At 49.4% G+C, this 24,162-nt stretch overlaps 9 protein-coding genes across 9 annotated transcripts; 4 read left to right on the forward strand and 5 right to left on the reverse strand.

Annotated features, from left to right (window-relative positions):
* Positions 1 to 533: 533 nt before the first annotated feature.
* Positions 534 to 1,214, forward strand: LY89DRAFT_570473 (subtilisin-like protein; the record flags this gene model as incomplete). The annotated part of the gene is made up of 1 exon (XM_018208587.1): positions 534 to 1,214. A coding segment is annotated over one exon (681 nt), but the record flags the coding sequence as incomplete, so codon positions are not given.
* Positions 1,215 to 3,277: 2,063 nt separating this feature from the next.
* Positions 3,278 to 5,033, reverse strand: LY89DRAFT_710035 (MFS general substrate transporter; the record flags this gene model as incomplete). Its single annotated transcript, XM_018217800.1, has 7 exons — positions 3,278 to 3,429; positions 3,522 to 3,839; positions 3,890 to 4,146; positions 4,194 to 4,406; positions 4,452 to 4,580; positions 4,625 to 4,828; positions 4,873 to 5,033. The coding sequence occupies 7 exons, from the start codon at positions 5,031 to 5,033 to the stop codon at positions 3,278 to 3,280; spliced, it is 1,434 nt and encodes a 477-aa protein (XP_018065787.1).
* A 761-nt stretch (positions 5,034 to 5,794) lies between these two features.
* On the forward strand, positions 5,795 to 6,066 carry LY89DRAFT_225614 (uncharacterized protein). The gene has a single exon (XM_018205984.1). The coding sequence runs from the start codon at positions 5,841 to 5,843 to the stop codon at positions 5,997 to 5,999; it is 159 nt and encodes a 52-aa protein (XP_018065788.1). The 5' UTR covers positions 5,795 to 5,840; the 3' UTR covers positions 6,000 to 6,066.
* Positions 6,067 to 7,094: 1,028 nt separating this feature from the next.
* On the forward strand, positions 7,095 to 11,168 carry LY89DRAFT_225583 (PNTB-domain-containing protein). Its single transcript, XM_018205983.1, has 11 exons — positions 7,095 to 7,287; positions 7,334 to 7,931; positions 7,999 to 8,067; positions 8,115 to 8,118; positions 8,168 to 8,230; positions 8,277 to 8,537; positions 8,585 to 8,702; positions 8,767 to 9,222; positions 9,295 to 9,921; positions 9,971 to 10,681; positions 10,728 to 11,168. Exons 1-11 carry the CDS (start codon positions 7,191 to 7,193, stop codon positions 11,036 to 11,038), a joined length of 3,315 nt encoding a protein of 1,104 aa, XP_018065789.1. The 5' UTR covers positions 7,095 to 7,190; the 3' UTR covers positions 11,039 to 11,168.
* Positions 11,169 to 11,905: 737 nt separating this feature from the next.
* LY89DRAFT_786371 (uncharacterized protein) lies at positions 11,906 to 13,310 on the reverse strand (the record flags this gene model as incomplete). The annotated part of the gene is made up of 2 exons (XM_018222978.1): positions 12,810 to 13,310; positions 11,906 to 12,749 (listed from the first exon to the last, which is right to left on the reverse strand). The coding sequence occupies exons 1-2, from the start codon at positions 12,884 to 12,886 to the stop codon at positions 11,906 to 11,908; spliced, it is 921 nt and encodes a 306-aa protein (XP_018065790.1). The 5' UTR covers positions 12,887 to 13,310.
* A 761-nt stretch (positions 13,311 to 14,071) lies between these two features.
* LY89DRAFT_225619 (p53-like transcription factor) lies at positions 14,072 to 16,298 on the reverse strand. The gene is made up of 2 exons (XM_018205985.1): positions 14,897 to 16,298; positions 14,072 to 14,759 (listed from the first exon to the last, which is right to left on the reverse strand). Exons 1-2 carry the CDS (start codon positions 16,135 to 16,137, stop codon positions 14,210 to 14,212), a joined length of 1,791 nt encoding a protein of 596 aa, XP_018065791.1. The 5' UTR covers positions 16,138 to 16,298; the 3' UTR covers positions 14,072 to 14,209.
* Positions 16,299 to 16,460: 162 nt separating this feature from the next.
* LY89DRAFT_674033 (uncharacterized protein) lies at positions 16,461 to 17,074 on the forward strand (the record flags this gene model as incomplete). Its single annotated transcript, XM_018213406.1, has 2 exons — positions 16,461 to 16,542; positions 16,683 to 17,074. 2 exons carry the CDS (start codon positions 16,461 to 16,463, stop codon positions 17,072 to 17,074), a joined length of 474 nt encoding a protein of 157 aa, XP_018065792.1.
* Positions 17,075 to 19,922: 2,848 nt separating this feature from the next.
* Positions 19,923 to 21,172, reverse strand: LY89DRAFT_674034 (uncharacterized protein; the record flags this gene model as incomplete). Its single annotated transcript, XM_018213407.1, has 2 exons — positions 19,923 to 20,198; positions 20,258 to 21,172. 2 exons carry the CDS (start codon positions 21,170 to 21,172, stop codon positions 19,923 to 19,925), a joined length of 1,191 nt encoding a protein of 396 aa, XP_018065793.1.
* A 541-nt stretch (positions 21,173 to 21,713) lies between these two features.
* LY89DRAFT_710038 (pectin lyase-like protein) lies at positions 21,714 to 23,342 on the reverse strand (the record flags this gene model as incomplete). Its single annotated transcript, XM_018217801.1, has 7 exons — positions 21,714 to 22,379; positions 22,430 to 22,596; positions 22,643 to 22,707; positions 22,759 to 22,852; positions 22,900 to 22,925; positions 22,977 to 23,076; positions 23,123 to 23,342. The coding sequence occupies 7 exons, from the start codon at positions 23,340 to 23,342 to the stop codon at positions 21,714 to 21,716; spliced, it is 1,338 nt and encodes a 445-aa protein (XP_018065794.1).
* Positions 23,343 to 24,162: the final 820 nt, after the last annotated feature.

Here is a 24,162-nt window from a genome sequence, read left to right on the forward strand (position 1 = left end):
GTGCGTCGACGACTTCACTTCCAGAGATCACCTTCAAGTACGTGGATCCCAGAGCATCTGGTATCAGTCAAACGGGTTCCGATACTTCATCGGTCAGTTCTAGCCCCTCGAATAATACAAATGTACCCTTCCGTCCAGGTTCAGGCCAAGGAAGTCGTCCACCGACTCCAGGACAGCGGAGGAATAGGCCAAGACCAAATTCTTGGGTCCCAGGATCTCAGAACTCAAATGATGCGAATGACACAGCTCCGTCAAGCAATCTCAAGCCCACGGATAACATTCCAAAGAAAACAGAACCGATTCGATCACGTTCGCTTTCAAATAGAGACATAGGCAATAAATCCAACATCCCCCCACGAGCTAGATCGAACTCGCCAGCAGCCGTCAACCTGAAATATTATCGCCAGCTTAGCGATGCTGGACCAGGCAATGAAGACCCCAGCAGCGCTCGAGACGTTGATATGTGGTTCCACAACCTGAATACGGAGACTCAAGCTCTCCTTCAGCCCCTCCGTCGGTCTGGTGGTAAGAGAGTCAAGATCGCGATTCTCGACACCGGAATCGACATTGGACATCCCTACTTCGCTGCAGACCAAGCTGGGAAACCAAGTGAGCGCCGCATCAAATCCTGCGAGGATTTCCTCGATCCCAAAGGAGCGGCACAAGATGTCTGTGGACACGGGACTCATTGTGTTGGACTGCTGAGGAAAGTTGCTCCTGAAGCAGACATCTACGTTGCGCGAGTCGCGAAAGATTTCGATGAATCTCTGGATCCAGAAGTTGTGGCGAGAGCCATATTGCGAGCTTGTAGGGACAAGAAAGACGAGAATGGAATCAGGAATTGGAATGTTGACATCATCACTTTGAGTTTTGGGTTCTATGAGATGTCGAAAGTGGTACAGAAGGCAATCCAAGAAGCGTTGTGGAAACCTGTTCTAATCTTCGCCGCTGCGAGCAATAATGGGACGCAGAAAAGAGTCACGTTCCCAGCTTGGCTGACTGGGGTGATTTGCGTACACAGTGCTATGGCGAACGGGGCTGCTTCTCTTTTCAACCCTGATGCTTCTCCGCCTAGGAATTTCAGCATTCTGGGGGAGAATCTCAAATCTGCTTGGATTCGAAGTCCCGGTAATCCCAATGCCGAGAAGGTCATGTCTGGCACATCAATGGCTACACCGATTGCTGCTGGAGTTGCTGCGTTAGTGCTTGAATTTGTGCTGCAGAACGATCCAGAAAGTGTACTCATTGAGCAGTTGGATGATCTGAAAGACCCGGAGGGCATGCGTCAAGTGCTAGAAAAGATGATTGGAGGGCAAGGAAAATATAGGAATTTGGTTCCTTGGGAATTGCTGAGCGTGAAGAATGGGAGGATGATGGTTACAGGCTTCATCATGCATGCTCTACGGGATTTTAGAGTGGAGTGAAAAGGGTGATTGTCCGACAAAGGCACAGATCACAGAGAGTACTGAAGATGCATGTCATGACTTGGCATAGCACGGAGATGAAGGACTTAAAGCTTGATGCATTGACAAATACTACTTCAGAGTCCCATTATCTGTCTCCAACACAGGAATATCATCATGACAGTGAAGATGTCGAACATTTTCGCTACTATAATCAATTAAAAGCACCGCTCATGTTCCCCGCAAAAGCTTTGCCAAAGTCCGATCCAGCATCCACATCTGTTATTTTCAAAATGTCAGACAGCATTTCCGTGCCTTTTCCCGGAGAAATGCTTCAATACCATGATTCTGCTTCCCCTCACCTTCGCCCAACACTCTCCTCCCCAGCGGGATTCTCCGCTCTCATGCCATATACTTCTCACTTTTCACTTCTCACTTCTCACTTCTCATTTCTCACTTCTCACTTCTCACTTCTCACTTCCCACTTCTCGCTAAGAGCTCCGCTGTTGCATTTTCAGGATAGTCCTCGACATTAGACAAGAACTAAGCAGTCCGGCCTGATTGACAGACGCAAAGACATCAACAGCATCATCCTCAATGTCCTTTCTCTCCCACAGTCCTCTGCTTCGAGCATCTGTCTCCATGTGTTCGACGACTTCCTGGAAATGGCGCGGGCGAAGATCAGGACGGCGGAGGCGGGAAGTGTCATCAGCAAGGGCCTCCACCATCTCCAGCGACTACGACCCTCGAGCAAGGGACGTTGGCTGTCTCCAGAGACGCAAGTGAAGCCTGAGGAGCGTGCCAACAGCCCATGGGCACAAGCCGAAGAAGGAGTTGCGGAGCCGTGGGCACACAGTCAAGACTTCCCAAACAACCGAGCCTTTTGGTGTAGTGCGCGTAGACTTCGATGGTTTCGCGGCGGTAGCGGAGAAGGGTGGGTTTAACGCGGGCGGGGACGGAAGGTGAGTCGACCGATGAGGGTGGTGTAGATGTCGATCATGTGTGTGCTGATGGTGATGATGTCTGTGAAGAGGCCATTGAGGTAGGAATCTCGTTTGATGGGTCCGACGATAGATTCGCGGATTACTTTGAAGAAGTTCCCGAAAGGGACGGGGTTTTCGGACTTTGAGGCAGCCGAAGATATGACTGTGAACGTGAGTGTGCTGTAAGAAGGAGGGCCGCGAGGCTCCGCGGCGGGGAAGAGATAGAGAGTCGGGAGAAGGCGGAAGTGCTGAGAGCCTGTGACTCGAGTGAGAGAAAGAAATGAACTTCAATACGTACTTCTTGATTAGAAACTTAATTGTCGAAACAGGAGGAAGAACGGAAAAGGTGAAGGCTAGAGAAGTCCAGATAGAATAGCTGATTTTGCTGTAGCGTGGAAGGACGCTACTCCCCCTCGTTGTGCATCAGGGGCTCGCTTCGCTCACCCATGGTGAATGTGCAGTAATGCACGAGAAACACCTCTGAGTGTGCCAAACTCCAAAAGACACAGAATTCTGGTAAAGTACTTGACTTGGTGTAGATATCGTCGATTGCAATGCATGTTGCAAACTCAATGAGGGATTCTGAGGAAGCACGATGCATAATTTTATATCCATTCCTTTGACCTGTGCGATGTCCCAAGATCTGAGAGTACATGCGAATTGTTCAAAGTGCTGCACGCTTGGTCAAGTGAAAATCATTGAGAGTCTCACAAACAACATCCTGGGAAGCATTGTGCAACACCTTCAGATTAGTGTGTCTATTTATAATGTCCCAGGATCTAGACGCACATTGGAGGATTGTAAGTCGGGAACATAATCCAAAGAATGTGGTTCAATCAAGTACTGCTGATAGATTCATTGTAGCGTTGCATACCTTTGTGTAGTGCTTGTTTACACAGTATATCGATAAAACGTGGCATTATCACCATCCCCCCTCTCAGCACTCCGCTGATCCTCAGTATAGCTCCCCAGCATTGGTCCATTCTTATCCCTCCTCGCATTCTCCAATCGGAGATAAACAGACATGAAGATTGTCAAAAGCGCTGACATCGCAACCATACAAGCGAGTATGATATAACCAGAAATGAATCTATTATAATCAGCATTTTTCACCTTCCCAAGAATAATAGCATACCTCGGCGATATTGCGGCAGGAAACAAAAAGCGCTGATAGAACCTCCCAGATTTCTAAAACTGACATGCATAGCGATGCCCACAGCCCTCTTCAAGCTACCTCCAATGTTGTTGCCGTTCCATGCAACGCCCATGGGTACGAGTGGATATATGCCTGAAGCTGCGAAGAACGTCCCAGCGTATTGGACGTGGGGTTTGTTTGATGAGGCAAGCATTGCGAATCCTGTGATAGCGACAACCTCGAATGCCAGCATGAAGATTCCACGTTGTCTGAGTCTGTCTGTTATGAAGCCAGCTGCAATTATGAGGCAGCAAGCAACTGTGGTTCATCAGCATTGAAGCATTTGCTGAAAGAGGGAGGTCCCTCACCAGCATAAACTGGGATTGTCATCAGTTGACTCTTTTCATTTGCGTATCCCATATTCTTTATGATAGTGGGTAGGAACAAAGAGATCGAGTAGAGAGGAGTGTAGATGCCAATTGTGATGAACATATGTATGTAGATCTTCCAATATTTCAAAGCGTCGTATGCGTATTTGAAGTCGAAGTCGTCTGCAAGAGAACCTCGATCAGCTTTCAGGCGACGCTCAACTTCGGTTCGTTCTTCTCCTGTGAGAAATCTGGCTCTATAAATTGTCGGTAGAGGCTAAGGAAGCTGCGGTAAATGGCTTACGTGCGAGGATAGTCATTGATGAGCCAGTATGCTGCAAGAGCAACGATAAAGGTAAGAATGCCTTCGAGGATGAAGATCCAAGACCATGCTTCCCGTCGACCAACCCCATTCATTTTATCGATTGCGAAGGCAAGTAGTCCACCGACTGCTCCTGCTGCTGTTGCTGCCGAGAAGAACAATGCCATTCTCAGACCGCATTCATGACGAGCATACCTTTCACAAATTAATTCAGGCTCTCGTTATATCTAGAGGACTCACCACATCGTGATATAGTATGTGACACCAGGAAACAAACCACCCTCGCAAACTCCTAGGAATGCACGAACAACTAGGAGACCAGAGTAATTCTTGACGAATCCCAGACCAATTGTGCAAATGCTCCATGCGCTTGATTTGGTCAGCTATCTCATCTCCTCATTCGAGCGACTTACAGCATGATTGTTAACCAGAGACTGGGACGAAGACGCTTCATCATCATGTTGGATGGAATCTCGGCAGCGACATAGAAGGGAAAGAAGATTGCCAAGGCTGCATTGTATTGGATCGCCCGGGGACCTTCAGTTGGCATCCCCAAAGACTTCTGCAGACCGAATAGCTTGGCATTTCCGATGTTGCTTCGATCCAAGAAGGAAAGTCTGCTTAGGTTAGCAGAACTTTTTGGCGGAGGTGGATATCATACAAGTAAAGAAGAGATAGGAATGGCATGATATTCCAATCTAGCTTTGCAAGAAGAGACCTACTTCTCGAAGGAGAGAATGGCGGAGGAGGGATGACCGTGCAAATCTTTTCGATGTTAACATCGACGGCTTTGGACTTAGAGGATTCGTGGATTTTCTCCATGGCTGGTGAAGGTCAAAAAGTCCAAAATGCAAGGCTCTGATAGGAATTGGGATCAGAAAAGGGGGGTGTGGATGTTCGAAGGTTTATAGGAGATTTCGATGAGGAAATGCTTGGAGATGTTTTGGGGGCCTTGGATAAAACAATGTGGTAATGTCTCATCTATCGAGTCTGAGTTGTGACCATGTAAATGACGAGGCTTTGAGTAATGACAAAAATCATCATTCAACACACCGATGATTGAATTTTGCTTTCGATGGCGCTTTGCACCAACCATTGATCGGAGAATAATATGCATTGGCTTAGCCATGCTTGAATTGCAAGGGATTCGAAAGGTTTCATTGATGGAATGGATCTTTTGGAATGCTGAGAATGGTCATTTTCGAAAAGCATCTGCCGATGACTGCACTTCACTCCGTGGAGAACAGAGCTGGAGGTTTGGGATCCTTTTCACGGTATGAAGCGCATCAAGCAAGACTTTGCTTGGCGGTTTCCATTCTCAAATTCTCATTAAAGAATGTGATCAAAAATCTGAAGCTACAATAACGCACTCGCAACTGTGTTCATTGACACATCTGAAGTTGAAAAGCCCCAGTGATGATCTTTTTGAGAGAAGTCTTGTATCAATGTGTCCATGTCTGTTGCTCTTGAAAAGTACAGCACTGCTTGGCTGCATAATCATGTCCGTTAGCTTGCATGATGGTAGAAGACAAGCTGAATCGATGACAGAAAAAGAAGCTTGAGTACAAACTCAAGATCAATCAGCTGCCATATTTGTTGGGTGATCTTGATCTGGCGCTGGATCTCATTATGTTCCTTGGGATGAAATCGTACATCACCGTGTGGACTTGGGTTGAAATCGAACTGCCGTCTACATTTTCCGATGGAAAGCGTGAGTCTGAAAAAGCTGACCAGCTGTACTTCCGTCTTCCCAAGAAGAAGAAAGCCGGATGTCTGGGCTATATATAGACTACCAAAGTATAGATTTGAAGATTTGACCAGACAGCGACAACTCTTGCCAATGCAGAGCGGAAAGAGAAAACTGGACGATATGCAGCTCGTCTTAGGGATTGCTACTTGCGGAAGTTGTATCAGTAATTACAGTGGCTTCTTAGATAACTGGCCTTGGGGAAAGGGTATATCAAGATGGAAAGTCTAACCACGACGAAAAGAGTAGCAATGGCAAACAGTCAATCTCCAGAAGCAAGTACCGTCTCTTTCATTGTGCAAGCGAGCTCCAAAGTCAAGTCACACCATTTTTGAGGGACTTTTCCGAGTACAGGTCGTGCATGCAGTACGCAGGAGGCTGCATCCTCCCCGAAAGCTTTTGCCGCTTGACAGCCACCCCACCCGGAATACAAAAGCATGAAGACATGTGGAGGATGAAGAAGAAATGTGCAGATCCTGCTATTAGAAAAGAAGAAGGAATTCTCTCAATACAAAGGGACGGTGATGATTAGTGATACTTAAGGTTGGCGCTGCAGGTGGTGGTGATTCAGGAAAGGAGTTTCACCTTCCTGTTTAGATCAGCAATTCGGGCTTCGGACCAGATTTCCCCGCACCCCAGATGTCGCGTCGAAACCCCACACGCTTCACTTCAGCAGCAGAGCACGAGCTCACGCCAGACGCCAAACCCCCTCACCAGCCCCGGACGCTCCTCTCTCCACCCGCCGCCGTCCACAGTACAGTACAGTACAGTACCGTACAGTACCAAGCAGAAGCAGCCGCAGCCGGTGCATCCATCATCCATCCCATCCTATGGCATCTCCCCTCGCCGTCCTCCCTCCCCCCTTCCATCTCGCCCCCATCCCCCTCAAGGCAGCCAAAACCAGCCCATGGAAACGGCACGAGGTCAGGGCAAGCTGCTGGCAAAACACCACCCGCACACACTTCCATCCATTGTCCAGCCGCCGGCTGTACTTCAAGCTCCGCCTCAGTACCTCTCCTCCATACATACATACATACATTCACGCACACTAGTTCTCGACCTCGACCTCGACCTCGCATGTACGACTCCAAGGACTCGGACCTTCTCGTCTTGAGTAACAGGTGAATCGACTTGGGTACACGAGATATATCTGCCAAGCAGATGCCAAACACTAAACACCAACACCTCGTAGTCGCGAGAGATCGTCCCGAGCGCGATATTCGACCACGACCATGATAACCTCGACGACAATGCGGCCGGCATTGGGGCAATGTCGTGCTGGCATGCCCTCTGCTGCACACCTGCAACGGTCTGGTCTTGGTCTCATAGGTATGCGATTCCGGTCCGCTTTCATTACAATACTGACAAATTCCAGCCCGCCATATCCGACCTTTCTACCAACCCACGCAGAAATGGAACGAGCGTAAACAGTTCCGCCCTCGAGTCTCGAGAATCATTCCTGCACGGCATGCCACCGTCGAGTCCTCCCCTTCGCCTGCCTCCGAACCTGTTCCTCCTGTCAAATTGACTCCATACTCAGACCTCACTATTGGAGTTGTCCGTGAGATATATCCCAATGAGCGACGCGTGGCTATCACTCCACAAAATGCTGCTCTCCTACTCAAGAAGGGGTTCAAGCGTGTTCTGGTTGAGCGAGGTGCAGGAGCTGAGGCACAATTCCCGGATCAGGCATACGAGAAGGCAGGAGTGACATTGGGAGACAGCAAATCTGTTTTTGCAGAGAGTGATATCTTGCTCAAAGTTCGAGCTCCGAGCATTGATGATGCATTGAGTGAGGTAGACCAGCTCAGAGATGGATCTATTGTCATTTCGTTCCTCTACCCTGCTCAGAATAAGAAAGTGGTGGAGAGTCTGGCTACTCGTGGAACCACCAGCTTTGCCATGGATATGATACCTAGAATATCAAGAGCTCAGGTCTTTGATGCTCTAAGCTCGATGGCCAATATTGCAGGGTTAGTCTCCAGCATGTTCTCTGTTGTGGGGCAATTTAAGAATACTGATTCGAGATGTTTAATGCAGGTACCGAGCTGTTTTGGAAGCTTCGAATAATTTTGGACGATTCATGACTGGTCAGGTTACTGCAGCTGGGTAAGTGATTTTCGTCCGATGTTTGGTTACTTGCTAACGAGGTACAGGAAGGTAAGCGAGTCTCGGTCATACTAGACTTTGTACTCATGTGTCCAATTAGATTCCTCCTTGTAAAGTTCTTGTTATTGGTGCTGGTGTTGCCGGATTGAGTGCTATTGCTACAGTGAGTCCTTTGACGTTGACTGAAGGATTATCTCTAATTCTTTTAGGCACGCCGTCTTGGAGCTATTGTTCGAGGATTCGACACTCGATCAGCTGCACGTGAACAAGTCCAGTCTCTTGGTGCCGAATTCATCGAAGTGGAACTTGAAGAAGATGGTTCTGGAGCTGGAGGTTACGCCAAAGAGATGTCGAAGGAGTTCATTGAGGCCGAAATGAAGCTATTCCTAGAGCAATGCCGCGAGGTAGACATTGTCATTACTACAGCACTTATTCCTGGTAGACCTGCACCCAAATTGATCACAGAAGAGGTAAGTCTGGGCTCAAGGTTGTGATTTCTTGCACTAACATGCTTCAGATGCTTGCTGCCATGAAGCCAGGAAGCGTAGTCGTGGATTTGGCCGCTGAAAATGGTGGAAACTGTGTAGCTACTATCCCAGGGCAGCTGGTTCATCATCATGGAGTTACTGTCATCGGTATGTCTCTGTCCCGATTGGAGTATTCAACTTTCTCCTACATCGACTGACTAACCCCATTCAGGATATACTGATCTCCCATCACGTCTACCAACACAGTCTTCAACCCTGTACTCCAACAACATCACCAAGTTTCTCCTTTCAATGGCACCTGACGAAAAGTCTTTCGGTATCGATTTCAAGGATGAAGTTGTAAGAGGCTCAGTTGTCACTTACAAGGGTGATATCATCCCTACGGCTCCAAGACCGGCACCTCCACCACCCAAGCCAGTTAATCCAGTAGCCGATTCAAAGCAACCAGAAGAACTTGCCATTACACCTTTCCAAAAGACATCACGTGAAGTTGCTACGGTCACTGGTGGAATGGGTCTCGCTCTTGCATTAGGCAAGGCCACCGGACCGTTATTCATGACGAACTTCTTTACTTTCGCTCTTGCTGGACTTATTGGCTATAGGACAGTTTGGGGTGTTGCTCCTGCGTTGCATTCCCCATTGATGAGCGTTACAAATGCTATTTCTGGTAAGTGACACACGCTCTCTGATGCGTTGAGCGGTCCTTATTCACATGTCAACATATGCTGATGGCTCCCAGGCATGGTTGGTGTTGGCGGCTTCTTCATCATGGGAGGTGGACTCGTTCCTCACACATTCCCACAAGTACTAGGCGCTCTTTCAGTCCTGCTTGCTTTCGTCAACGTGTCTGGTGGCTTCGTAATCACCAAGCGCATGTTAGACATGTTTAGACGACCTACCGATCCTCCCGAGTATCCTTGGCTATATGGTATTCCAGCTGTTCTTTTCGGTGGAGGTTACATTGCTGCTGCAAGCACCGGCATGGCTGGTCTTGTCCAAGCTGGCTATCTTGTTAGCTCTCTCATGTGCATAGGATCACTTTCTGGACTTGCTTCTCAAGCAACTGCGAGACAAGGTAATATTCTTGGTATGATGGGTGTCAGCTCCGGTATCCTGGCTTCACTTGCAGCTGTCGGCTTCTCTCCTGAAGTTCTGATGCAGTTTGGTGGAGTCGCTGCTATCGGAAGTATAGTAGGTTTGATGATTGGTCGTCGGACTACTGCGACAGATCTTCCTCAGACTGTTGCTGCATTGCATTCAGTAGTCGGTTTAGCTGCTGTCCTCACCAGCTTTGGAAGCGTCATGGCACATATTGGAGATATTTCCATGCTGCACCTGGTTGCTGGCTACCTGGGTGTTCTTATCGGTGAGTCAATTTACACTTTACAGCTGCATCAAACGGCTAATTATATAAGGTGGTGTCACATTTACTGGCTCGGTTGTAGCTTTTATGAAGCTTGCTGGCAAGATGTCGTCCAAGCCAATCAAGATTCCCGGTCCACGTCATGCCCTGAACACCTCACTTCTTGGACTCAACGCCGCCACTATGGCTACATTCATTGCTGCAGCTCCAGGTTCACCAATTATCGCAGCTGCTTGTCTTACTGGAAATGCCGTCCTCAGTTTTACGAAAGGCTATACCACGACAGCGGCAATTGGTGGTGCAGATATGCCTGTCGTCATCACTGTTTTGAATGCATATTCAGGGTTTGCATTAGTAGCCGAAGGATTCATGTTGGACAATCCGCTACTCACTACTGTTGGTGCTCTGATTGGTGTTAGTGGTTCGATTCTCTCCTACATTATGTGCGTTGCGATGAATCGGGGAATAGCCAACGTTCTCTTTGGCGGTATACCACAGACCGACAATTCCGAGTACAAGATGGAGGGATCTATCACCAAGACGACGGTCGACGAAACAGCCGATGCGCTTGCAACAGCTGAGAGTGTCATCATTATAGTGGGATATGGCATGGCTGTTGCGAAGGCACAGTATGCGATTAGTGATATTACGAGAATGTTGAAGCACAGAGGTGTCAATGTCCGATTCGCTATCCATCCAGTTGCTGGCCGTATGCCAGGACAATGTAACGTCCTTCTCGCAGAAGCCAGTGTCCCATACGACAGTAAGTTTACATGACTCCTTTCCAAGACACCAGCTAACAGACCTAGTTGTCCTTGAGATGGACGAAATCAACGATGACTTCCCCGAGACTGATCTCACCCTCGTTATTGGCGCCAACGACACCGTGAACCCTATTGCTCTCGAACCAGGTTCTTCCATTGCTGGCATGCCAGTCCTACATGCGTGGAAGAGTAAGCAGGTTATCGTCATGAAGAGAGGAATGAGTAGTGGATATGCAGATGTACCGAACCCGATGTTCTTCATGCCTGGGACGAAGATGTTGTTTGGTGATGCAAAGGATAGCTGTGATGCTATCAAGGCGGCATTGGAGAGTAAGGGAAAGATGTTTGATGTTTAATTAGTGAACATCACAATGGAGAGTGGGGCTGAGTCGGGATGAGAACTTTGCTTTGGAATTGGAAGTCGTCTGAGACACGGAGTTGGCGCAATGCATTTGCTTACATATCTTCTTGCCTTCATTTCTGCATACCGCTTGCGTGCATCAAGACATCGGAGATGAGATAGCTGCTAGTCGGTAGATATTCATTGCTTGCATGAGCACTTTGACTTGAGCTACATCTTTGAAGCGTAGGTAGAATTGATTCTGCTTCCGGACCCTAATCCTCTAGAACTGTGAGTGTTGCAGGATCGATTATCATATGTTGATGCGCTACTCTAGACAACGTGCGAAAACCAGTGTATCTCCTCACTGTCAACCTCAGCCTCTTCCTCGCCAAAATTGCACCCCTCCTCTTGTCTAGCATCCATACATCCAATAAAAAAAAAACCTTTACCATCATCCTCTGAGACCACCAGCTAGCCTCCTCTCTTCCGGGATGCTAGATGCCTGCCATAGCGATCGTGCCTCTTTGGAATTATCCTTCGAGAGGATTGGCTATGATTCATGATTGTCCCTTCGAACCTCACATCTAGTTGGATATGGTGTTGCACACTCTCTTGACAAAGAAGCGTCGAGTTCTTTGAGTTTGGCTTTGGGGAAGGAAAGGGGGAAAGCGGAGAGGCAAAAGGGGGACTTTTAAGCGAGGCCTGAGTGATGTTTTGGAAGTTGATTTGGGGATTGGGACTGGAAGGTTCCAGGGAGAATTCCCCGTTTGGAGGGGCTTGAAGTGGGGTGCTAGAGTTATAGAGTTCTGATTTTCGGATGGATAGCCCTCAAAGCCATGGACATAGACCACGAAGCTTGACCCTGTGTACCGCCCTTCGTCTATCTATAACCAACAAACTCCCTTCGATCACCTTCACTCCCACCCTCTCCCTCACCCCCACCACCACCAACCCCCTTCATAGCCCTCTCCTTCATCTTCCTCTTAACCTTCTTCTCCCTATTCCTCCTCGTCCTCTTCTCCCTCTCCGCCACCTCCCTCTCCTCCTCCCTCCTCCTCCTCCCCTCCTCCGCAACCTCCTTCTTCCTCCTCTTCTCCCGCAACAAAATCCTCCTCTTCTTCCCCGCTTTCGTCTTCTTCCCCTTTTCAACCTCCTCCTCTCCACCCTCTATCCTCGCCCCATCCCCCACACCCATGCCTTTCGATTGCCTCGATCGAAGAACACTAACCCGCCAAGGGACTTCCAGCCCCCAATTCCGCCCCCCAGCTAACCGCAGCACATCCTCCCCCTCCAGCGCAGCGCTCGCATAGTGCGCCCTAACCTCGTCACTCGGACCGGAGGAGATATAATACTCCCTTGGGCGCGGACGTAGGAATCCTCCTCTGCTGCTTCCGCTAGCTGCTTGGTTGTTGGTCTCTGCTTCGTCGTTGTCGGTTTCGAGGATGATTTTCTGCGGTGTGGCGCCGGTGGTGGTGGTGGTGGTGGTGGTGGTGGAGAAGAGGCAGAATTCGAATTCGAATTCGACGGAGGGTTCGAATGAGGGGGTTTGTTTTTGTGATGAGGGGTGTTGGGGCTGGGGATGCTGAGTTGGTGAGGGAGGGGAAGAAGAGATGGGGCCGTAGAGGGACGCGAGGTGCGCGTTCAGGGCTTTTTGAAGCTCCGGGGAGGGTGATGGTGAGGGGGATGCGGAGCGGGAATGCATTGTTAGGTCTGCGCGGCGGATTCTGCGGGTTTTGGGGTTAGTATTTGTTTGCTGTATCATTGGGATCGAGGGGAATACATACCTCTTCGCATCGGGGATATCGAACATGTTGTCTTCGTTTTCGTTGTCGTTGTTAAGAAGAAAGCCAGCCTCGGCCATCAATTGAAACGGAATCGAATGAAGAAATTGGGCTCATGACTAAGCTAGAAGAGAGCTAGCGCTCCAGCGGAAAACTCCCACTTCCCTTCTCCCGCCCCCGCTTACTCCCGCCCGCTTTAGTGGCTGTACAGTATACTGTACTTCCTTCCTTCTGCACACAGACTTGCGCCGCCGCTTGCTGCCGCTCTGCGTTCGTACTCGGACTCGGACTCGCATGCATGCTCAATTAATCACAGAAACGAGAGAAAGCCACGATCTAGAAGAAGCGCTACGGTACTTACGATTAATTTGCGATCTTTCAGATTTCAAAAAACTATACTTTGGTGGAGAAACAGATTGGCTACCCGTTCGGGTGGCGTTTATGGGGCGTCAAAAAGGAAATATTGAGGAGATTAAAAGTATGTGGGCGGATGGATGCTTCCGCCGCGGTGGTGGAGGTGGAGCTTGAATTAAGCATTTTGGTGATCAAACGAGGACGGGGTAGGGTGATTTGTGTTTTTGGGTTTAAGCGTACAGTACTGGTGATCTTGGGCCATCAAACGGATGGAACTGGGAGCCGCATTGGTGATCTTTGGAGCATCAAACGGATGGGACTTTGGAGCTGCATTGAACACTGCCTGGTGATCGTGAGGGTATCAAACAGGTACAATACGGTATTTTGTGGACTGCATCAGCCTCATTTTCATCACTTGCCTTGATGCGAGGTTTGAATTCCTCGAGATCGCCGAGTTCACATCATAGCCTCAGGGGCAACTCATGCAGAGATGTCGGAGAAGAAGTCGATCTCTTTATTTCCATTTCCTCTCTCCTCTCCTGTATAGGGATTTGCGCGGTTACGCTGCTGCTGAATGCTGGAGAAAAAACGATTGCAGTAGGGTATCGTACTTTTTTGCTTGCTTCTTGCTCTTTGCTGTGCTGTCTGTGCCTGCCTGCCTGCCTGCGCCCGCTTCGATTCATCTTTGTGTCAAATGTATGTATGTATGTGCTTGCTATCCCGATTGATTCCCAAACCAACCCCAAATCCTATCCTAGCCCGGTCCTATCTTAACAATATCTTTGTTCATGCTCTTAAGCTTGCTTTCTTGCTTTTCCCCGGTCTCCAATGTGGGTTTCCAATCAATGCTGGATCTAATGTTACAGAAATGAAGTGAAGTTGTGTAAGTGTAGGGGGCCTGGTCGTGCTGTCGTGAGTGGTGTCGTTCAGTCTTTTCGTTCGTTCGTATTGTGTTGGTGGTGTTGGGTCGTAGGCTTGTGTTGCAAATTATTACCATCTCATAGTGCACGGACTATGAAGATGCTTCTCTTTTTATGGTGCGGAAACTTTCATGTCGGATTCCAGGTGTAGTGAGGTGGTCCCGAATTACCTTCCTCTTTCACGTACTGGTGATCATTCGGAAACTCGTAATGCTGGACCCCGGGAGCTTGGCTTGTCGTTCCATACACAACGCCTGTCCCTGGTCCACTGGTCCATGATTGCAAAGGTAATGCGGGTGGGAAGTAATCTGGTCCCCTTGTCGGCAAAGGATCGTTGTTCGCCGTGCTGTAAGGAGGCGCGAATCTGGTTCCATACTCTCCATAATTTGATGGCACCTCGGGAGGCGCAACATGTCTTGGGGACTTTGCTGGCCTTGGATTACTATCCACAAATCGTAATGGGTCGCTTCCAGTCGGTGCTCCTGGAGGGTGATAGGAGTACTGCCGAGTAGGAGGTGGAATGATCGTTGTCGGCGAGTGGGTATTTGCGTGGAGATCTGGAGTCGAGTTATTGACCTGGAGGTAATTGTCCAACCCTACCGGCGGTACCGAGTAGTTTGGTGTATTAGGAGAGGTGGTATGATCTGAAGTTTGTGCCGCATTCCAACTCGAGTAGGTCCTAGCTTCTGTCAGACTTGTTTCAAGATACTCCACTCAAATTAAGGTTCAGCTAAGGATCGCAAGGACCCGTCCCACAGTTGTAGGATCTCGGAGAAATTGTTTGTCAGACTGATGACGAGCATGGGGATGACTTACGGCTGGCGGATCATGGATGGTGATCCGGCGATGTTATTCGAGTCAAAGGTAAATGGAGATCGTGATAACTCGATTCCATGAGGTTTCCCCATCATCTTCTTCCCGTCTAGAGAACTGTTGAGGTTTGTTGCAACATGCAATTCTGGTGGTTGACCTCGAGAAGACGACGATCCGACAAGAGGGATCTCCTTCCGTGCTTGAAAATTCCTCGGACTTCGTCCCCTCACCACGATCGGTGCTGTTGAAGTCTCACAAACATTAAGCTTCGTCCCATTTGCCAAGGTTCCAACCACGTTCAAGTGAAGAGTGAAGTGTTGCTGCAACTCTCGTCGTCGACCGTTGTTCGCCGTTGCGATTCTAAATTGCAACCTTCGATAGGCAATCGGGAACACAGTGAAATCGTTGTTCGCATCAGGACCTTCATCGAAAGGTAACAAAGGTATTGGCGCTGGTTCATGTTCCTGCCCTGTTGGAATCTCCGGAGAGTTTGGCGGTGGAGTCTTCCAAGGAATAACGATGAGCTTCACGACGTGACCATCAACAGACTCGGTCGCTCCTATTGTGACCTCCATCGACACGATGGGCACCCTTTCCCCACGATCAGTCAAGATGGAGTTACTGCCTCTTGGTGCAGTAACGCTTCCGGAGATCTGGAAGAGATTTCGTCGATAGCAAGTCAGTTCTGGCTGGACAAGGAGACTTTCTCCCGACGGCGTTGCGAGTTCTGATAGGAAGAACATCCCGTGAATCTGTGCTACAAGCTCCACATGTTGTACTCGTCCTTGACTATCCAGTAACGTATGCTTCTCCGGTAAGCGTCCAAAAGAAAGAAGTCGATGATCCTGGTTGATACTTGGTTTTGGCGCCTCTGGGAGATCCTCTCTAAAACTCTGGATATTTTCCCCGTACGGTGAATCATCGCTAGTATGGAATGGTCTCTTCAACGATGGATAGCTATGATGAGAACTAAGCGTCGGTGGTGATGCTGTTAATACTCCGGTACTCTCTCTCGGTGGTCCCCGCGACTGATTTGAAGGCAAATCCAAGGAGCGATAGGAACCTTTCTGAGGTCGTCCATGGTACGGAATAGCCATAGCAGGGGACTGGTAACTCGAGTCGTAGGCAGGGGGTTGTGACACGGTTGAGGAGTGAGGAGGATGGACGCTGTAGCCTTGCCAGAGAGAAGAGTCACCATCTTCTGGCTTCACATTCGCCATCGTTAGGGAATGCGTACGGGACATCGACACATTTCTTCCCTGCACAGCAACGGGCCGTTCGAACGCTTTATTACAAAAAAAGAACGATCAAGATAATGGTGCAAGTGTTTTCCCCAGCGCATAGAATGATGATGATCTGGTCGGCATCAAATCAGGCAAGGGAAGAATGGGTAGATGAAGACCGGAGCACGAGCTTATGCCAGGTATGGTGCTAAGCATTGATTCGTGAAGCAGAACAAGGGCTGCTCGCTCGTCAAAGGGGCCAAAGTTTCCTGGAGGGGCCGCAAGCCTCATGGCTTTAACGTCCTTCCGCTTTCTCTGCTGGAGCCAGCCAAGTTGGGGAGAGCATGGCCCCGTCACTTGGGCTTAGCTTGCCCCTCCTCGACCTCGTCCTCGTCCTCGTCCTCGAACGGCGGCAATGCGTCGTTCGTTCGTTGACTCCCTTCTGCTTGCTTCCAGCGACGACACCAGCAAGCAACTGGCACTACGGGACTGGGACTGGGACTGGGACGGGGAAACTACAGCACGTCTAGAACGAGTCAAAGTGGCTGGCGCGTGATCTGCATTAGTGATAGCCCTCACTCTCTGCTGGAGACCAGCGGGTTTGCCATTGGCAGGACGTCGGCAAGAGCAGGCGTTGACCCCAGTGCCTAAATTCGTATCTGAGGGCGATCATCAAGAAGGGCTTAGGGATCAGGTATCCGAAGGAGATTATCAGAAAAAAGACGTTGAGAGCCAAAAGTGCCAGAGTGCTGGTGCTGGTGCTGGCTGGCTTGCTTGGTTGCTTGGTTGCTGGCTGGCTTGTTTGCCCATGACTGACATGGCAGGCATGGCTAGCCCGCAAGTAGTGGTGGTGGTGGTGGTGGTGGTGGTGAAGCGTGGATGCCACGGTCCACTTCTAGCCAGTATCAGTAGTGAAGTGGTCTGGTGGGTGGAGTGGAGAGATGCAGAACGGGACTAGATGCAGAGTGAAAGTAGTGTCCGGAGTCGAGAAGGTGAGAAGGTGCCAGGGTAAATCTCAAAAGAGTGCAGAGGCATGGGGGAGGCCCATGTGCCGCTCCCGGGCTGCGTCCCGAAAGGGGAGAGACCCGGGGCAGGCATCATGTATATGGTTTAGTCTATGGAAACTTATCCCCCCTCGCTCCTGGTGCCTCCACTACTTCCCCCCCTTCATCCAACGGCCGCCCCCTGAGGAGTGCCAATAAAACGGATTCGCAGCAATTCCCAATCACTCGGCCAGTTGTACGCTGCCGTTTTGAGCGGCAACGCCCCCAAGCATGGAAAGGAGCCTCGCTACGTACGAGCACGATATGAATGAATACCTGCTGGTGGCCTGGCCCCAAAGAATATTTATTGCCAGATGGATGGCAGTGGCAATCGCGCCTGTCAGGCTGTCAGTTCTTAATCAGCGTCTGTTCAACAGTGGTAACCATCCTTGAAGAGCCCCCTTCGGACCAGTAGGACGATTTCCTGAACGCCCTGGTCATCGAAATGGCCCAATCCGGCTGGCCCCAGCGGGTGCAATTGCCCTGATTGCCAGAAAAGCAGGAACTACGAAGTACGAGGAAATAAATGATTTGAGGCCTCAGGAGAGGAAGTCTGACGGTGAGGAAGAGTGACGGCAAGTCCAAGTCCATGACTGAAAGCCAGCAGCATTCAGCATTCAGCATTCAGCAGCCAGCAGCCAGCATCCAGCTCGTTTAAATTTTGCAGCTGTCATCTTCCCTTCTGGAATCGAATCTGGACCTGCTTGGACTCGTCTGGTCTTACAGTACTGGTCCAGGCAAAGTCTGCGTGCGAGTCTGTGATGCTATCCATATCGCCCCCCTGCTGTCGGTCGAGGCATGATGACGACCTTCCCGGGTCTTTCCATCGACAGATGGGCAGCACCCGAGTCGATGGGACGCTTTCCAGTACAGTAGTGATGGTTTTGGGGCCGTTCGGGACCTTTCACAAGTGTGCTCTGTAGTGTCTGTAGTGTCTGTAGTGAGGGATAGTGCTTGGTGTAGCGTAAGATGAACACCGTTCTGGTTGCCGAAAGAGTGGTGATGGCGTCGATCATCTCGTCGTTTTGGGGGTGGTCTGGTCTGGTCTGGCCGTCTGGGGCCGTTTAGGGCACGAGATGACGCTAGAACATCATTTCTAAATTCTATCGGGGGCGTGCATGGCGCTGTGGGCGCTACCCGCACGAGCTTAAATGCCAATTCGTGCTCTAAATTGGAGCATCATGGGCCTTTTCAGCTGCAACTTGGCCGTCTAAGTTCAGCCTCCGACGACATCTGTGTCTCCCGGAGAATTTTCATCATGGGAGGACAGAGACGACGGTGGGACAGCGGCGGGTGGAATTGTGGAATACGGATCATTACTTATTATTATCGATAATAGGGGATCTCTCAGGGTAGGTAACCGGTTACAGTACTGTAGCCGCCGCGTGCGCAGCCTTGACCTCCATCCAGCCTTATGAGTCCCGATACGATGCGACTCTGGCAGTGACAAGTTCAGCTCCTCATCAGCAGCGGTCTCTAATTTTCTGCGCTCGTCGTGACGACATCGAAGCATTCTGGAATGACCATCTCGGTCCGTTCATTGGACCGAGCTGGTTCTGGCGTCGAAGGTTGTCCGCTGACCCTGCATCACCTATCTATCCTCCAGACTGCAGCCGATGTATGTACAGTATGTCCGAAGTATGTATGTGTATGTATGGCGATGCTGGCTGTCGGGAGCTCCGCCTTCACCCATTTCCACCCCGGACTCCCAAGAGAAGAATCATATATCGACTCGGCACGAGAAGCGCGCAAAAGAGTAACGTTGCATGGGTGTGTCGGATACGAAGATTAAAATAGAAATCGAGATATGGGATGAATATGGGATGGGATGGGATATCCGTCTCAATTCAATCAATGTGCGGAGAAGGACCGATTAAATGGTCGATATCAAAAAAGAGAGACATCCAGGACCACTCACGACGGGAGCAGGGCAGCGCAGGGAAGGGGGACAACGTGGGGAATAAATTAAACGGTGATGCCGCCTGTCACGCCTGTCTGTCACTTTCATGTCAGGTCAGGTCTCGAGTCTTGACCGTTCAAACCACGTCTGGTAGCGAACCTCAGCATGACGAGCCTGGCCTTGAACCTGAATATAGCCCTGGATTCATTACTTAATTGATCCTGGCCTTCCTCATTCGGCCACTCCCGCCACATCTTGTTCCTCGGAACCCGCTGCGCCGTTGGGGAGTTGTGCAACACACCGATGCTTTGGTGGTGGGTAAGAAGGAAATAGGGGATATCTGAAGATATTGCGGATGAGCTGAATTGATGCATGGAAAGCCACGAAATGCCATTGACTTCAGGTCCTAGATGCTTATCGAGGACATCGTATTCTCTTTTCTTTTTTTTCGATGCTTTGCACTGCCTCGATTCCAGTTCTAGACTGATAGTTCATGCAATATAGAAGATGGAATATGTTTCATATCACGTGGATATATGTAATAGGGAACCTGGAAGTTGGAAGTTCAAGAAAACCTTGCCGCGCGGTAAAGTCGGACCTGGGCAAAACGAGTTTAATGATCTCTGATCCCATGATTCAGAGTAGGGAGGGGCACAAGAGATATCGGTTCTCGGCTCACATCGTAATTTCATGCATCCTGGTTGACTTCTTCCTGCTCACTAGGGTACCACTCCTTCTCTTACTTCAGATCGAGGAACCGAAACCACCAAATTGGACAGCTTTTCCCAATTTCCATTGACGTGATTCAGTCTGAGTCCTCTCTTTTTAATTTGGACGTCGCTTAATCGTCGGCTTGCAATTAATCACCTCAGCTTCCGAGTCCAAATCTCAATGTGGATGTCCTTCTCATCGAATGCCTCCTGGATATTCTCCGGGATAGGCGATTTGTACCCCGTGAAAGGATATACATTGACCCTCCGCAACTCTCTCAGTTTGACTCGAGAAAGCAAAGGCAGGTACACCGCTTTATTCAAAGCCAATTCCAAAATCCATTTCTCCTTTGCTGCAGCCGCGGCTTCCTCGTCTTCTTCGATGACGGTATCGGATTGGAAGATCCAGGGTGGTTCGGAGAAACAGATCTGAGCAGAACAAAAAGTTACCATCCATGAATTGAGTAACACTCGAAAGAGCATCTTACCTCGAGGGTTTCTAGTGATCGCGGCAAAAGTCGATACACCCCATCACGTGGCCTACTCGACTTGAAAAACAAGATCGAGGGCACAGATATATGCGTCAACTTCTCAAAAGCGCTAATATCCAGTCTCGATCCATCATGTCGATGTATCGACCTACTCCCAACCGTCAAATTAACCAACGAATGCCTGACCGGCGCCAGCGCATCCCCAATCTTCCTCGGCGAGAAATCCCTCGTTGACGTTGAGGTCTGGAATTGCTCGGCAAACGGAGGGACCGTGAAACTGAGCGTCTCCAGAGCAGCAGGACACTGGAGGAAGGTCCTCAGAACAACTTCTCGCGGCGTGCAGGTGCCAAAGCGGAGGGTTTCGACGGGTGAAGTGCCGGGCTGACAATCCAGTGGGATGGTGGGGTCTGATAAGCTTTTGAAGAACATGATATCCATTTGTTTGATCTTGGGCAGGAACATGAACTTCATGATCGTCGCGTTGGTGAGGTCGGGATAGTCGAAGTTGACATATTGCAGTTCTTTGTATTCTGCAAATTCGAGGACGGAGAGCGTGGATCTTTGGTCGTGGGGGACTCGGACGCAGAGGTGTCGGAGCGAGGTCAGCTTGTGGAGGAGCTCTTGGATCTTGACTTTGTCGTAGGCGGGGACGTGGCCGCCGCTTGGCCAGGTGAGGTGGAGGCGATGGATTAAAGGTGCGAGGTCTTTGTCTGAATCGAGGGATTGGGTGAGTTGGATGATTGGTTCATGGGGTGGGAGGATGAGGAATATGCTTTTATATAATATCGGTCGCGCAAGGCTGTTGAGTCGAGATGAAGTCCGACAGATGGAGGATAATGTGAGATTGTCTAGCTCGAGATGCTCCAAGATCTCGAGGACTATCTCGTCTGCTAAGTCCTCGAGTGAAGTCATGGTTGTGGCGGAGGATCATCCAGATTGCAAACGGAGATGTAGTGAGACGCGATGTGACGCGGGGTCGAATGTGAATTTAAGGGGTTCGCTTAGATATTTAGGGGTTGCTGCCTAGCGATGCTCGGCTAACATGAGGTCAGACTTTGAGGAAAACAAAGAACAATTGTGACTGCCTGATACTCTCGAAGTGTCAATGAATTTAACTGTGATGAACAGTTGACTACTGCTGTAAAAGCCACTTCTCTTCAACTTATCACTTTCAACACCACATGCAATCTTCTTCCTCCTCGCACGCTGATGCTCCGCGTTCTGACTCTTCACAGCACTGAATCCTATCACAGGAATGATGCACATGAGGTGAGATAGGATGAGAAGCAGACATCTTACACATGTGTGTGTGTCCGAAGATATATAATCCCCTCAGCCGTTTTCAAGTAAACACTACCAAAGATCCACTACTTTTCCCTAAATACAATCAAGAACAAAAAATCCCAACCAAAGTTATATACGAGAAGAGAAACCCCACTCAAAGATTCATCACCTATGGATACGCCCTCGCAGTAGCAGGTGTCACACCCGGAAAGAACGTAGTCGGCACGGTCGGAATAGGAATACTAGCCGTGATAGCAAACCCACTAGCCAGATCATTCGGCATCTTTGCAGCAGAGTATCCACTCGGAGCAGCAGTAATCGTCTGCGTCGTAATAGCATATGCCGTATGTGCGCTACCTCCAACAAGGCATCCTCCGCTACCCCAAGCATTCTCACATTTGTAGTACTCGGAGCTCCCAGTGTCTGTCCACATCGCGAAGTCTTCGATGGTGATTCCGTCACAGGGCTGACCGGTGGGGCAGATGGCCATGATTGGTGCTCGAACAGCTCCATCTGCACATGTTCCCTTCCAATTGCTGAAGGTGAGATCGGTATAGAGCACTCCGTCCCCAGCTTGTAGAGTTTCTGAAGTCCAGTATGCGTCGATGTACAGCGAGTAGGCGTTCGAGTGTCCAATGAAGTTTGAGAAGACGCAATCCGATACCGTTCCGTTGCCGCCATTTGATTTGAGCATCATCATCTGGTTCGAGGACCAGGTGTAGATGTTGTTGTATGTAATCTTGGAGATGTCGGTGTCCAGGCCGAGAGAGCCGATCGCGGAACCGCCGGACCAGTTGCAGTAAATGTTCTCGATCAGAATGTGGTTGCTGGGATTCTGGATTTCTTAGCATGCGACAGACAAGTCGTTGTAAAGGAATGACTCACCTTCACAGTAACGCACTCATCTTTGTTTGTAACCTCAACGTCATGTATATAGATGTTGAAGCCCCAAACGTCGATGCCATCCAGTCCACCCTCATTGCCTCCTCGAATGATCATATTGTATACTTCTCCTCCAGTGCAGGTATCGAGGATAAGATGGAAAGCGGGAGCTATTATCGGTTAGCATTGGGAAGGCGATCTGGAGGAAGTACTTGCAGTCAACAAGGGCGATATCATGGACAGAGAAGTATTCAACATTAATGAGTCTGATAAGACGAGGTCTTTGAAAATTAGTTTTCCAGTTCTCCTCAGTTGCTGAAGGCTCTGCTTACCCGTATTCTCCTTGCGAGTGAAACTCGTATCCGTAGCCTTGTATAGCACCACTTGATCTGCTACTGTAAAGTTCGAAGTCGCTAGAGTTTTCGACTGCAGGATATCAGAACGCGTTGCACCGTACTTGTGGCACTACTTACTGACGATCATATGGCCGCCGGCAGTGCTTTGAATGACGTTAGTCAAATTCTAAGAACAAACAATAAGATTGTTCTACCCAGTCCTGACAATTGTACCCTCAAAATTGATACCCCACGCAACACCATCGTCCAGAGTGACCCATGTGGCCATTGCGAATGTTCCAAGAGGAATATTTACTTCAAACCATCAGGACAAGTAGCATCAAAAGAGCTCAAAACTCACCAATGCCACCCGATTTGCAGGCAGTGAAGGCCGCTAGTAGTGGGGGTCCAATGTCAGTAACACCATCTGCCACTGCTCCATAATCAGTAACATCGCAGACCTTGACAGCCCACTTGGCAGATGAAGATGTCGGAGGCCCCAATTGGTAACCAGTGGCAAGCTGAGCTGCAGCAGGTACTGCGAGACTGCATGCTACAGCGAAAATTGAGTTGAACAACATCTTGAATTGGACCAGAAAGTAAAGCAGGTGAGAAAAGAAATCAGGACGAGGGGTTCATCTGATCTATACCATCAAGAAGAGCTCTGGGAAATATACTCTCCAGTATTGATTGAATATCCACATTTTCTTGCGGAACAACATTTCAAGCTTTGCAAACTTTCCTATCTCAGACCAAAGACCGACAGAAGCACAGACTTTGTCCCGAGACGCAAAATTATAAAAGCTCCACTCGAAGACTACCCTCATGGATTAGGCTACCCTCTGAAAGAGCTCAGGGCGTGGAAAATCTCTAAATCTGATAAAATTCTCCGAGTGAAGTCATTCGTGGATTTTCTCAGCACAAAAAGGGGCCGAGGATGAGATCGTCCCTGGGATGCTGACAGACATTGATGAAGGGTCGGCGCGGATACAATATCAACGGGAAGAAGTCAACTTTCGGCCAGCACACCCGATCTGACAATGTGGGTACATTTCCCTTTTCCAAAACTCAACTTCGCTAAGTAGGAAACACATGTCCGGATTTCGGTCAGACTTCTTTTGGTACCCGTCTCATATCAACAGCACGCCTCACACTCGCTTTCGCACATGTCCATTTGCATCGCATGGTAGTCCAAATCGGGACAATAACCTTGTCAATATCTCTTTACGGTGCTGTCATGGAATCTCTCTCATGGTTGCCATGCAGAGACCAGGTTCGAAGTTGAAACAAAGTCATCGGACGAACGGACCGAAATGCGTCTGTCGTAAACGAGTCACCGCATAAACAATAATGCGTCTATTATACTCTCGCTATCACCGGCAGATACCACATCTCCACGTG

Source organism: Mollisia scopiformis (genome assembly GCF_001500285.1).
Source record: "Mollisia scopiformis unplaced genomic scaffold LY89scaffold_23, whole genome shotgun sequence".
Classification (NCBI taxonomy): domain Eukaryota; kingdom Fungi; phylum Ascomycota; class Leotiomycetes; order Helotiales; family Mollisiaceae; genus Mollisia; species Mollisia scopiformis.

Coding starts and splice junctions, on each gene's coding strand:
- LY89DRAFT_225583 (XM_018205983.1), top strand. CDS start 7,191: ATGATAACCTCGACGACAATGCGGCCGGCATTGGGGCAATGTCGTGCT. Junction 8,703..8,766: donor TCATGGAGTTACTGTCATCG/GTATGTCTCTGT, acceptor AACCCCATTCAG/GATATACTGATCTCCCATCA. Junction 10,682..10,727: donor AGCCAGTGTCCCATACGACA/GTAAGTTTACAT, acceptor TAACAGACCTAG/TTGTCCTTGAGATGGACGAA.
- LY89DRAFT_225619 (XM_018205985.1), bottom strand. CDS start 16,137: ATGTCCCGTACGCATTCCCTAACGATGGCGAATGTGAAGCCAGAAGAT. Junction 14,760..14,896: donor CCATCCATGATCCGCCAGCC/GTAAGTCATCCC, acceptor GACAGAAGCTAG/GACCTACTCGAGTTGGAATG.
- LY89DRAFT_225614 (XM_018205984.1), top strand. CDS start 5,841: ATGTTCCTTGGGATGAAATCGTACATCACCGTGTGGACTTGGGTTGAA.